Source organism: Carya illinoinensis, chromosome 7 (assembly GCF_018687715.1).
Source record: "Carya illinoinensis cultivar Pawnee chromosome 7, C.illinoinensisPawnee_v1, whole genome shotgun sequence".
In the NCBI taxonomy this organism is placed as follows: Eukaryota; Viridiplantae; Streptophyta; class Magnoliopsida; order Fagales; family Juglandaceae; genus Carya; species Carya illinoinensis.
In genome coordinates, this window is record NC_056758.1 from 14,833,834 (window position 1) to 14,847,548 (window position 13,715).

A 13,715-nucleotide genomic window follows, 5' to 3' on the forward strand; every position below is an offset into this window, starting at 1 on the left:
CCTCTGCCCAGTGCCTCTCCCCCGCCTGCAATTGTCAGTGCCCTCTTTCCAACGCGTGTGACGGAGTTCTTTTGGCAGCTCGTGCTTTCATGGTTTATGTTTATATTCGAGTGAAATGAGGGTTACAAAACTGGTATTGAAATTCTAGGTAACTACTCTCTCGCTGAAACATTGGCCCTGAGATCAAGTCGAGTAGAGTAGGTTCAAGTGCTCACTGGGAAAGAGAAAAGGTCGTAGCAATTTCATACTCGTTCTCTTAATCTAAGCGACTGCTCGAAAATAAAATGCTTCCAACTTTTCTTCTCTCCTTTGCTTTCATTTATTCTATGAATTTCGAAAAAGACGATTAGGGTCTCTATTGACGATGCTCTTGTTTGTTTTCGTATTAGTGTCGAAAAGCTTAAGTAACATCGAGATAGTTTTCTAACCCTAGTAATTAAATTTCCTTTGTGTCTTCTCTTGTTCTTCGCTCTCTGTTTTTTCAGTAAATAAAAAATAAAAAAATCTGCCAACAATTTGTTTGTTAGTAACATGTTTATTATGCCTCCATTTTTATTTTCCCAGCTGCTTAACTACAAAACAATATCATGATTATATGCATTTGATTAATGCTATAGGATGGAAGACCGAAGTGAGGAGTGGAAGCTTATAGAATTCTCGTCTGAAGCTATTGGTGCCAAGGTCAGTGGGATGTTGAACAAGGGACTGCTACTAGGAAAGAAGATTTTGATCGCGGGTATTTTAGTTTCGTCCACGCCATTGGTTCTTCCTCCACTATTGGCTATTTCGGCGATTGGGTTAGCTGTTTCAGTCCCTTCTGGGCTGATCTTGGCAAGCTATGCTTGCTCTGAGAAACTTATGCGAAAGCTGTTTCCAGGGACAGCAGCCCCTCCACTTCTGCTGGATTTTGGACTGGTCTCTAATGATGAAGAAATATGTAGGGATGAAGAAGAGGAAGAGGGAGCTGTCGGGTTTGGAGGAGAAGTTGATAAGGTTGAAGGGGAAGAAGACCGTATGGAGGAGACAGAGAGAATGGGTGAGATGAGCGTTGAATTGGTTGAGAAGGAAATTGAGGATAATACTGAAGGGAAAGCCACAGCAGGGGTTGAGTATGGGCAAGGACGTGCAAAGAAGGACAAGAAAGAATTTGTAGAAGATGCTGATACTGTAGGGGAAAAGGGGTATGAGGAAGATGTTGGGGAGTACGAAGATGAGGAGGAGGAAAAGCCTTTGGAAGAGAAAATTGAAGTAAAAAATGGACTGAAAGAAGAGAAGGAAGAACCTGAGATTGAAGGAAAGACGGATGAACAGCTACTGCTAGAGGGGCATGGACTTGTGGTTGTAATCGAGGGAGATGAGGGAAGTGGCAACAAAGTTGGAAAAGTGGAGACACCGTTTCAAGGAACAACTGCAGCTTTAGAAGAACTTGGTTGTCCCGAAAAAGCGAGTGGCATTGAAGAAGAGGAATTATTGAGAGAGACAAGGGTACTGATTGAAAGACTCAGGGATGAGCGTACAGGTGATGATGCAGAGAAAGATTACAGACGTCATGTAGAGGAAAGGCAAGGCGGCGCAGAAGAGGGAGGTGATGATAAAGATCAGGATTTCCCTTTAAACAGGGTCCTGGATATTGTAATTTCCTTAAATACAGATGAAAGAGAGATTGCTGATGAAAGTGGACTCGATTTGTTTGATGTCAAAACTGTAGTCCTTCCCAAAGGTAAACATCTTGAAAAGAAAAAATGCTCAACATAATTGCTCCCATTCGGATCTTCTACTTTTTCATAGGTTGTATCTCAATCCCCTTAACGGAAACTTACTGATGTCATCTGCAGAATCATCAACTAATATGGGCAGAGAAGCTGCAGAATCTGCGGAGCGTTTTGTTGCAGCTACAGTTCATGCGTCTAGCCTTCCCTCTGAGAAAGACATTATCGTTCCCTCAAGTGAGGTTAGGCTTAATTTATATTCGTCCAGATAAATCTTCTCAATTGGGTGGTCGACTGAGCGATGAGGATGAATGGAATGGTATAATGTCTAATTAAAATCCTGATACGCATTTTAACCATAAAAGAAACCCGAGACATTTGAAAGTACGTCTTAAAACTTGAAACGTAAAGTGACCAGTCCCCTTCTATCAACTTATGTTGTCGGTTTTCGGTGTTGTCTGGTATTTATTACATACGAAATAAACAAATCAATATTGTTGTCTCTCTGTGTGTGTATAATGTAACATCCCATATAATGTAAATTAAAAAAAATCACAATAATTCTGGTAGACTGACTGATAAAAGATCTATCTTCTTCAATTTGTTCATTGCTTTTGTGGTGTTCAATAATATTGTTTGGATTATGCATATAATTCTAAAGCTTTATATATATATATATATATATATATATCTCAACAGTTTAAATTGCTATCTCTTGAACATCATTTACCATTTTTCTTTGTTTAAGATGATATATGTTTAGAAAATAGTTCATTGGAAATCACCCTGGCTCCACCAAGTATTATTCATGCCAGTAGTTTAAGAAGCTCGACATCGCACAGAGCCTTTACTGTTCTGGGATGGACTTTGCCTTCCGATTTATGTGAATTTGAATGAGTCTACACTAGCTATGCATACTTAAAAAAAAAAAAAAAATGTCTACACTATAGATGCAACTTTGGATAATATGAATTGTCCATTGTGTTGTTAGAAATAACCAATGGGGCTGTTAAGCCAGCTGATTTCTATTAATCTTGCCTGGAAAAAAAGATAGATTTTCCTTCTTATGAAGCTTCACTAATCAAAATGCAATGCTCAAACTTAAGCTTCAAGATATAATTGCTCTACATGACCTCTTGGCTTTCCTCCACTTGTCTTTAAATATAATTTTTTTAAGGGTAGTATTTGTTTCGATTTTAGTAAAAGCTGTTTTTATTTTTGTGTTTTCTACTTTTCATTGGAACCCAGGCAAATGATCTAGATGCAAAGTCAAAATAGTAAATTTTTTTGAGATTAAAAGTGTTGGGAATTTGGACCTCCCAAATTCACCCCCTTAGGATCTACCCTTTGCAGGAATAACAAGAAAAATAGAGAAATAATAACAACACAAGAAATTTACGTGGAAACTCCAAAACAGGAGAAAAACCACCAGACCTAGAGAAGAAAATTCACTATGTGAAAAATTGTTACAATCACACAATTTTTCTCCTCACCACACCTACAAAGCTACCCCACTAGTAAAACTTTAACTTTACACCTCTTCCCCTTTTATAAAAGGCTAATAGAGGAATTTAACTAAAGTCAAAAGTTACTAGATAAGCTTTCAACTGGTGCACTTAAACTAAGAGGCTTAGCCTCCTATTTATAACTCAGCCTAATGCATAATTTTTTACATCCCACCGGTGTGGGACAAAATTGTTGCAATTAGTCAACAATCTCCACCTTGCAACTTTGACTGGTCCCACAGCCAAGCTCCACCTCAATGAAGATCTTCATAGCTTCCACTATCATGCTTCACCATAAAAGCATACCCACTTAGAATAAACCAATTCCAAGCATTTCACTTCGGCCCATGTCGAAAAACAACTTTGCTGAAAATTATGGTGTAACTTCCACGTTTGGCTTTCCTGGAAGTTCATCAGCCATCGACATGAATTTCCACCACACACCCTGCATCAATGCCAAACCAATGCCTGTGTGCAAACTTGTGGACCCGCTAACATTAACACATTCTCTATCATGGCAACTTTGGGAATTAGCGACATGCTATGAGGATGTACATGTCTCTTTTTAAAGAGCAAAATCTTCCATGGAGAGAGACACAATATTAGCATCATTTCCAGTATCTCCATTTACTGACTTGGAGCCACTTGCCGAACCTGCTCCAGTTCTTGGACAATTTTTCTTGACGTGCCCAGATTGTCCACACTCCCAGCAGACTACTTTCTTCTTCATGGAGTTCTTCATCTTCCCATTTCCAGCTGCTACCATCACTAAGTTCTCATGTGGAACATTACTTCCACTACTTAGTCTTCTCTCTTCAGAAAATATTTTACTGGTAACCTCTGAAAAAATTATTTTCTCCTTCCCATGTATCAAAATAGGTTTCATGTGCTCATAGGAAGGTGGAAGAGACCAGATGAATCTCAAGGCTTGATCCTCATCATCAATTTTAACTCCAATAGCTTCTAGCTCAGCGACAATGCCATTGAGAACACTTAAATGATCTGAAATAGTTGTACCTTCACTCATCCGCAGTGTATGAAACTGCTCCTTCAGGTACACACGATTTGAGACGCCCTTCGTCTGATACAACTCTTCAAGTTTTTCCCAGAGTTCCTTTGCCGTAGATATTCCATGCACATTTGCAAGAACATTTTTGGCCAAGCACAAACGTATCGCACTTGCTGTTCTCAAATCCAGATCCTCCCAATCTTCATCGCTCATTTTATATCTGCTACTTTCACCAGTCACACTAGTACCAGTGCTGACTTCAGGTGTTGGTCTGCCCTTCAATGCCTTGTGTAATCCTGATTGAATCAAGACATCCTTGACTTGTACTTGCCACAAGCCAAAATTGATTCTCCCATCAAATTTCTCCACCTCAAATTTGACAAGATTTGAAGGCCTACTTCCTGACATTGCTTTGATGAATTTACTGTAGAAATGAATAGTACCTCACTAAGTCAGTTCCCAGGAAAGATTGGAGGGTCACAATGGACACACTTAAAATTTCCAATCTCCTAGACAGAACCTCCTTAGACTGTACGTATCCACACTACCACACCAAAGCTCCACCCCACAAAAAGAACCTAGTGGCTCTGATACCAATTGTTGGGAATTTGGACCTCCCAAATTCACCCCCTTAGGATCTACCCTTTGCAGGAATAACAAGAAAAATAGAGAAATAATAACAACACAAGAAATTTACGTGGAAACTCCAAAACAGGAGAAAAACCACCAGACCTAGAGAAGAAAATTCACTATGTGAAAAATTGTTACAATCACACAATTTTTCTCCTCACCACACCTACAAAGCTACCCCACTAGTAAAACTTTAACTTTACACCTCTTCCCCTTTTACAAAAGGCTAATAGAGGAATTTAACTAAAGTCAAAAGTTACTAGATAAGCTTTCAACTGGTGCACTTAAACTAAGAGGCTTAGCCTCCTATTTATAACTCAGCCTAATGCATAATTTTTTACATCCCACCGGTGTGGGACAAAATTGTTGCAATTAGTCAACAAAAAGATGTTTGGTTTGAAGTTGAATTATAGAAATTTTGATAAAAAAAAAAAAAAGGTGCTATCCAAACTTGGCCTTCTGAATTGTAGATGCTGAATTTCATGAATTATGTTATCCTGACAAAACCAGTCTTAACATAGTTCCGAGTGTTTCTGCATTTTTATGTGGTCGGCATTATAAAACAACCAAGATGGAGGAACAATGATGACTGAGACCTTTTGTTACCTTTTTTGGTTACCTTTTGGAGATGAGCTCATGGATATGTTGCAAACGTTCCATAAATTATTTTTTTGCTAGGTGAACGCACCATAAATTTCCGTTGGGTTCCACTATTTCTTTCAGTTTCACGAGAAAAGCAATCATAAATGCTTGTATGGAAGTTATGGTTTGAGAGCATTGGTTTAGATAGTGAGATGAGATGGAACAAAATAAAAGTTATAAGTTAAATAAAATATTATTAAAATATTATTTTTTATTTTGAGATTTGAAAATGTTGAATTGTTTATTTTATTTGGTTTAAAAAATATAAAAAAATTATAATGATAAGATGTGATGAGTTTAGTTAAAATGGTTTCACTATCGGTTCATTCATGTTGCTATATATGTGGATGGATAATAGGGACCATGACGTTGCAAGTACTTTTATTTTTTTCCTCAGAAGATTGTTTCTGTAAAACACTTATCAAAAAAATTGTTTCTGTAAATCCGTTCGCAGTTATTTAGCCATAAAACTCTGCTTCAAGGTAGTTTAATGGTGGTTACTTGTGCCAGCTGCTACAGGTATTGTCTAATGAGGAGGAGATCTGGGAAAAGATTGATGCCATGCGAACCATAGTAGGTTATAAAGCCACGCCCCAACGAACGTGCATGGAGGAACTAAAAGCTCTCTACATCTTCACTGGAGTGGAGCTACCTGCCTCTCCCTCGTTCATGGACCCCTCTGATCTTGGAAAAGTTTATGAGAGTCTCCAGTTTCTCATGTCCATAGTTGGAGTAAAGTAGATGGAGGATCCGTTTGTAGCATCTTTGGCTCTTTGAAGATGCTCAGAGCATAATTAATGCATTCATTAGTTATCATTTTAGATAACGGAGGACGTTTTGCAGGGTCCCAAAGTCTATGCAGTCCATGCTACGAACCGATGTTTGCATGCATTTTTGTTTTGTTTTGTTTTCGTTGTGATGTTTTTTGTATTTGCTGCTTTGGCAGAGTACCCATGTAGTATTGACGTTCCTCGATTCAGAATGTTGCCTAAAGCCTGAAGGTCGATCAAAGACATAACTTCACCAAAATTGTCCAAAATAGAGGACCAAGATCATTTTTCCAAAATACATTATCAACACCAAGATAATGCAAAAAGATCCAGATTCTGACTCAGAAGTCGCAGGCCATATTGGAATGATAGGGTTCTATTGGCATTAGTTGTGTGTGATTGTTCTTCCATTACTAACTTTGATATACCCACTCTCACTTCCCGAATAATCATGGGGCTAACATGTAAGAAAATCAACACATGCATGGGTTAGACATCATATAATTCATGGAAAATGCTCAAAATTTGGTTTGTAATGCTCATTGTGGTATCCACTATTCTGACTTTCGAACGCTTAACCAGCCTATAAATCAATGTATTCTACATTTTCAATCTTAATTTTAACGTATTACACTAAAGTCTTTTTATAGAGTGAAAATGTATAAAAGAATATTCTAGTATCTACATCTTTATAGTTGTTACAGAGCAATGTAGTAGAGCTGCATAGTAGTATCATAGAGGCACATCGCGCAGTGTATGCATGTCGCAACAGGCATCTTCCATGAAGGTTTTTGCTATTCCACTCTATTCTTTTGGCTGAGATGATTGAGATGTTGCATATGTGCTAAACGGGATTTTATCTTGAACATCCTCTCTCAAGTCAAGTGGCAAGGATTGAAGGCAAAGACTTTTACACAAGATGGTGAAACAAGTTACCAAAAATGGTTTTGTGAAGATGTTTGCAAGCTGGTCTTTACCAGAAATGAAGGCCACATCGAGAGATTTTTCGAGTACTCTCTCATGTACAAAATGAAAGTCTTATCTCTATATGCTTTGTTTGAGCATGAAAAACCAGGTTAGAGGATAAATAAGTTGCACCTAAGTTAACACAATGAAGTAGAGGTGCAGTGGTAAGAACTAGGTTCAGGTCTAGGCAAAGGTGTTGCAACCAAATAATCTCAGTAGTGGCATTAGCTACAACTTTAAATTTAGCTTAGTGGATGAGCGGGCTATGTTGTGTTGTTTCTTTGAAAACCACGAGATTAGATTACATCTAAGGAAGACATAGTAGCTGCTGGTTGAGTGTCTATCATCGGGGCATCTAGCCCAATCAGCGTTGGAAAAGGCAACTAGATTAGTTGTAGCAGATGGTGAAATTTGAAGGCCAACATGAGAGGTGTTCTTGAGATATCACAAGATCCGTTTGACGATTGCCAATGGGGGACTTGAGGTGCATGCATAAATTGGCATACTTTGCCAACTGCAAAAGCTAGGTTGGTTGAGTGAATGAGAGGTATTGAAGAGAGCCTACTGTGCTTCGGTAGAGAGTGGGGTCTTAAAAAAGTTTTCCAGAAAATGCACTCAGCTTCTCGGTAGTAGCCATGAGGGATTTGACTGGTTTTGCAAGTAGCATATTGGTTTTGTTCAGCAAGTCAAGGATGTATTTTTATTGTGTGAGCAACAGGCCTTTTAAGTTGTAAGCAGCTTTGACACCCAAGAAAAAAAATGAAGTTTGCCCAAATCAGTTATGGGAAAATCAACTCTTAAAGTTGATATGAGATCTTGAATGGCCTGTTGAGATGAATTTGTTACCAACAAATCATCAACATACACTAAAATAAACAACTTAATTGCACCATTAGTGTGTAAAAATAAGGAGGGATCAGCTGTAGAGATAGTGAACTCAAGATCTATTATACAGCAACTTAAGCATGAATACCACGCACGAGGAGATTGATTGCAGAAGGCCATAAACTTCCTTATTCAATTTGCAAACATGAGAGGGGGAATTGAGAGGTTGAGACATAAAAACTGTCTCGTGTAAAGGTCTATGCAAAAATGCATTTTGGATATCATATTGCCAAATGTTCCACCCTTGGGAGATAGCCAATGCAATCACAAGTCAAAATGTAGTGATCTTTTTTTTTTTTTGAAAGAAGAGTCAGGGCCACAAGTTTAATAGTGACCCTTACCCCAAATTTATTAATAAACACTCACTTGTGGCAAAGGAATACCGTGTAACAATAAAACATTTGAATGTAAAGAAATAAACAAAAACTTCCGAACCCAAGTGTAACTAAAAACATAATCCTCAAACTCCTAGCACAACCTTATTCTGAAAACAAACAACCAGAACCCACTCAACGCCAACAACCAACTGCCAAAAACTTAAGACCTCAAAGAAGGAAGACCTAATTTATCCACCTTTAAAATACCTTTGAGCTTCCATGGAACATCATCAAAGTTAATCCACGTACCAAACTGATGATTCGAGGCCAGACGAGCAAGAAAATTAGCTTCTGAATTTCCTTCCCTATAAACATGACTGATCTTGACTTGCAAAGTCGACAAGATCTCCAATAGTCTTCAAGATACCAAATACCACATTTACCTTTTTCCAACCAATTAACTACAAGTAAGGAATCAAGCTCAATTTCAATTCTATGTAAACCCAACTCCTTGTAGTGTTTCAGCCCATAATAAAGAGCTAATAATTCTGCTTCAGTATTAGAGCCATGAGCCAACTCCTTAGTAAAAGCTAACCTCAAATAGTCCTGTTTATTAAGAATAAGGCCACCCGGCCCCATGCAGTCCAGATTGCCCAACGAACTCCCATCAACATTCAACTTAAACCACCCATATTCGATTTACACCACTTTACCAAACAAACCGGCTTATGTAAAGGAGCTTTAACCAGAATTGAGAAGGCCTCCAATATTTGAGCGTAACCATTTTCTAATTTTTTACTTGCCCTCAAACGTAATCCTACCCATGCAATTGCAGCTTTAATTGCACATCACAATAATTGCACATAAACATTTTTCCCTTCCATACGAGCCTTACACCGCCACACCCAAAGAGACCACGTTAAAATAATTGGAATCAAACTAAGCAACGTACCTTTTTGAGAAAAATGTGAGGCCTATCGAAACCAAAGCTCCATAATATTCTTCCAAAGCCTGGATGGGTCATAAGGCATCCCTAAACTCAAAGGCACCTTGCGCCAAAATTTCGCTACTAGAGAACCTGTGGCCAGAACATGATCTTGATCTTCCAGACAACCCTGCACACAGCATTCACATTTAGAAACCATGAGAATTCCCGATTGTAGTGACCTTGACAATAGGGCTAAAGGTTTTATTGAAATCTACCTTAGATTGTTGTAAGAAACCTTTAGCAACTAAGCGAGCTTTTTGTCGCTCAATTGTGCCACCGGCATACCTTTTTTTGCAGCAAAATCCATTTACGTGCCACTATATTTGAGGCTTGAGAAGCTGGAACAAGTGACCAGGTATTATTGGAAAGTAAGGCATTGAATTCCTTATACATTGTTTCACGCCACTCCTGATAGTGGGATGCAGTGGAAAAGCATGAAAGTGTTTCAAATATGGATGTTTTAGTGCTGAGGAGTGCTAAGGGAGGTGGCCATTTGATGGTCCCATCAGTGTATTGTCAAGGATGAAGGGAAGCAGTTTTTGACCTTGTCACCATTGAATGTCTAGGTTGTTGAGGAACCACTGGAGGGGAGCTATGTGAAGGGGATGATTCATGCTATGCCATAGGATGCCGTCCTAATATTGAGGATGAAAAAGTTGAGTTTGATGGAATCGAAGGAGAATCGAAGGAGAAGTTAGAATGGGTAGGTTGCGTAGTGGGTTGGAGCTTGGGAGCATTTGCAAAAGGATAGAAATTCTCATTGAATTGAATGTCTTTGGGAACATAAGTGTGAGCTGTTGGTATATGATAGCAAAGACATCCCCTGTGAAGTGGACTAAATCCTAAAAAGACACTTTTTTTTTTTTTAAAGAAGAGCCGGTGGCCACATGTCCAATAGTGACCCCATCCCAATTTATTAATAGCTCTTACTTATGGCGGAGGAAAACTATGGTAACAAAAAGGACACTAGGGATTTATAGATAAGACATTAACACCATCCCTAGTAACCAGGTAAAGAAAAAAACCAAACCAAACTAACCCAAAATTACAACTGAACTTGAGGAAGACCGACCTTATCCAACCTAAGAATACCTCTCAAATTATAAGGCAAAGAAACAAAGTCATCAAATGTACTATTCTGACCTTCCTCTCCCCTATGAGCGAGAAAATCCGCTGCATTATTCCCTTCTCGAAATTGATGTTGAATTGTGAAATACACATCCCTCAAAGAGACCAAGAGTTCCTCCCAAAAATCCCATAAATACCAAGCCGTGCACTTACGAGAAACTAGCCAAGAAACCACCAACCTAGAATCACTCTCAATAACAATATGATTGAAACCCAACTCTTTACACAAGGAAATTTCATGAATTAATGCCCTCAATTCAGCCTCATTATTCGTACCCTGCCCAAAAAAAGAAGATAAAGCCCCTTTAAAATTACCATGATGGTCTCGAATGATGCCACCTCCACCACACCTTTCCGAATTGCCACAAAAACTTCCATCTACATTCAACTTTACCTAACCGATATCCGGTTTACTCCAATAAACCAGTCTTGGTCTAGGCCTAACATAGTCAACACAAGGAATTTGAAGTGCCCGAAGAATGCTCTCATCTCTATACGAAAAGGGCCAAAGTTTCACCATGAGGGATGAAATCTTCATAATCTAAATTTTTACTGCCATCCAAACCTTCAAAACTAATTCATGTCTATTTTGCATCCGTGCCTTACATCTACGCATCCAAAGATGCCAAGTGATAATAGACGAAATAATACCAAGCAAAATTCCTCTATGACTGGACGTTTTGGCTAAACTGAACCATTGTAACACCATCGCCCTCCAAGACATCCCATCCACATAATTCATCCCCAGATCCATAGCAGCCATCTTCCAAACTTCAGCCACTACACTACCTGTCCGTAAAACATGGTTTAAATCCTCAGAATGTCCTTGAATGCAACAATCACATCGAGAAACCAGAGGGATTCCTAGAGCTTGAACTCGAGAGTCTAAAGACAGCCCCTTAAACCGAGCCTTCCACATACAGACTGAAACTTTCTTTGGAAGGAGGTGGTGCCATATCCAATCCATACCAATTTGCTTAGTGCCTTTCTTACGAGTAACTTCCCACGCTAAAGCCGAAGTAAACATACTAGAGCTTACTGGTTTCCATATGGTAATATCTGCTCCACTTTTCCCAGCCACTATTCCGTGCATCACTTCCTCTATTTTATCACTCCCGATAAGTTCAACAAGTAAAATCTAATCCCAGGTTCCATCGACCCAGGCATCCTTTACTTTTAAATCAGTATTCACAATGTCCCAACTTGTAGCGAGTGGAGCACTACCCAACCAACGATCAAGCCAGAATGAAGAGTTGCATTCCCTCACTCTCACAATGATATTATCAACTACCTCAGGAATAACCTTCATAATTGCTTTCCAGAAATGAGAAGCTGTCCGCCTAGTCTCAGCCATGAAAATGTGACCATGTTTTAAATATTTTGCTTGAAAGAACTGGGTCTAGAGGTTATCCACTGTAAGCAATCTCCACGCAAATTTCATGTGGAGTGATCTCTGCACTTCTTGAAAATTCCTCAGACCAATACCCCCTTCCTTATACGGTTTACAAATACTATCCCAAGCACACCATTTCATCCTTGGCTTACCATTTGATTCTCTCCAGAAAAACGTTGAGAACAAAGAACCACCTTGATCGGCACACTTAATACAGACAGCAGGTGAGTGGCCATACATGACAGAACATGTTTGAGGAGAGTAATACGACCATCTTGAGACAACAAGTTTAACTTCCAGCCAACAACTTTTCTACATAACTTTTCAATAAGAGGCTCTAGATCCCTTGAAGTAAGTATACCAGAAATAAGAGGAACTCCCAAATAAGTGACTGGAAACTTCCTTCCACAAAATCACTAGAACACATGAGATTACGACGCCGAGCTTCTGGAATATATTTAGAGAAGAAAAAAGCCGACTTGTCTTTGTTGATTGACTGCCCAGACCATCTTTCATATTCCTCTAGAGTTTGCATAAGACGATGAATCGAACATTTGCCCCCATTCACAAATACTAATAGATCATCGGCATATAAAAGATGAGATACAAGAGGTGCACCCACTGGATGTGAAAAACTTCCAATTTGACCCGATTCAAAATTCTTGCGAAGTAATCTAGACAAAACCTCCTCCATAATAATAAATAAATATGGGGAAAGCGGATCCCCCTGTCTTAGATCCCGCATCGATTGGAAAAAACCTTTACAAGTATCATTCATCATAATGGAGAACCAAGGTGATTGAACACATTCCCGCACCATATTACAAATCTGCACCGAGAACCCAAAGGAAGTTAGCACATTACGCAAAAAATTCCAGTCTACACGGTCGTAGGCTTTTGCCATATCAATCTTCACCATGATGTTGCCACCCTTTGTTTTTTTATTTATAGACTGAACTAATTCCTGCGCCAAAGTAATATTTTCAAAAATGCTACGGCCTGGAATAAAAGCTCCCCGTTCAAGCGAGATCAGCTGAGTTAACAAAGGAGTCATACGATGCACTAGAACCTTAGAAAAAATTTTATACGCAACCAAGCAAAGACTTATCGGTCGGAACTTGTCAAAACTCTTGGGATCATTTACCTTCGGGATCAAAACCAAGTAAGAAGCCATGTAGAACCGAGGCAAGGTAGCACCTGAAAAAATTCCTTAACTGTGTCAACTACATCATCTTTAATTAAATCCCAACAACTCAGGTAGAAACTCGAGCCAAAACCATCAGGTCCCGGCGAACTCTCTTTCGAGATAGACTTTAGCGCATCATAAATCTCAGCTTCCGAAGGAGCCCTACTAAGAGCCAAATTATTTTCCTCAGAGATTGAACGCTGAATAAGAGAAGAAAGATCCACTTGTGCAACATCATAATGATTCGAAAGAAAATGTTGGAAATAATTTAAAGCCCCATTATGAACTTCTTCTGGCGACTCGAAAATTGTACCATTCTCAAAGTGCATGGAAGAGATGATCTTGTTATTTCTCCGCTGGTACCCACAACATGGAAAAATTTAGTATTCTGATCCCCTTTTGTAAGCCACTTCTTTTTTGCCAATTGAGAAAGTCTACTTTCTTCCCTTTGTTCCCAGATATCCAATTCAAGTTTAGTAACAAAAAAATCCATTTCTACGTCATGATCGTAGCCACCTTGAGGACGGCTCTTTAAAACCTCCAATCTCTCTTCTAACTCTTCAATATTGTGCCCAACATGCCCAAAG

General features: G+C 39.0%; 1 protein-coding gene across 5 annotated transcripts; it reads left to right on the forward strand.

Annotated features, from left to right (window-relative positions):
* Positions 1 to 6,609, forward strand: LOC122317517. 5 transcript variants are annotated; one of them, XM_043134645.1, is made up of 5 exons: positions 3 to 230; positions 618 to 636; positions 682 to 1,720; positions 1,836 to 1,951; positions 6,006 to 6,609. In XM_043134645.1, exons 2-5 carry the CDS (start codon positions 619 to 621, stop codon positions 6,234 to 6,236), a joined length of 1,404 nt encoding a protein of 467 aa, XP_042990579.1. In that variant the 5' UTR covers positions 3 to 230; position 618; the 3' UTR covers positions 6,237 to 6,609. The 5 variants fall into 5 exon arrangements, with proteins under 5 accessions (XP_042990577.1, XP_042990578.1, XP_042990579.1 ...); XM_043134646.1 differs by having other exon boundaries at positions 9 to 148; XM_043134643.1 differs by having other exon boundaries at positions 1 to 148; positions 618 to 1,720.
* Positions 6,610 to 13,715: the final 7,106 nt, after the last annotated feature.

Excerpts from the sequence above, each read along its gene's own strand:
- LOC122317517 (XM_043134643.1), top strand. The coding sequence starts at position 619 with ATGGAAGACCGAAGTGAGGAGTGGAAGCTTATAGAATTCTCGTCTGAA. Across the intron at positions 1,721-1,835 it reads AACTGTAGTCCTTCCCAAAG|AATCATCAACTAATATGGGC; the intron begins GTAAACATCTTG and ends TGTCATCTGCAG. Across the intron at positions 1,952-6,005 it reads TTATCGTTCCCTCAAGTGAG|CTGCTACAGGTATTGTCTAA; the intron begins GTTAGGCTTAAT and ends TACTTGTGCCAG.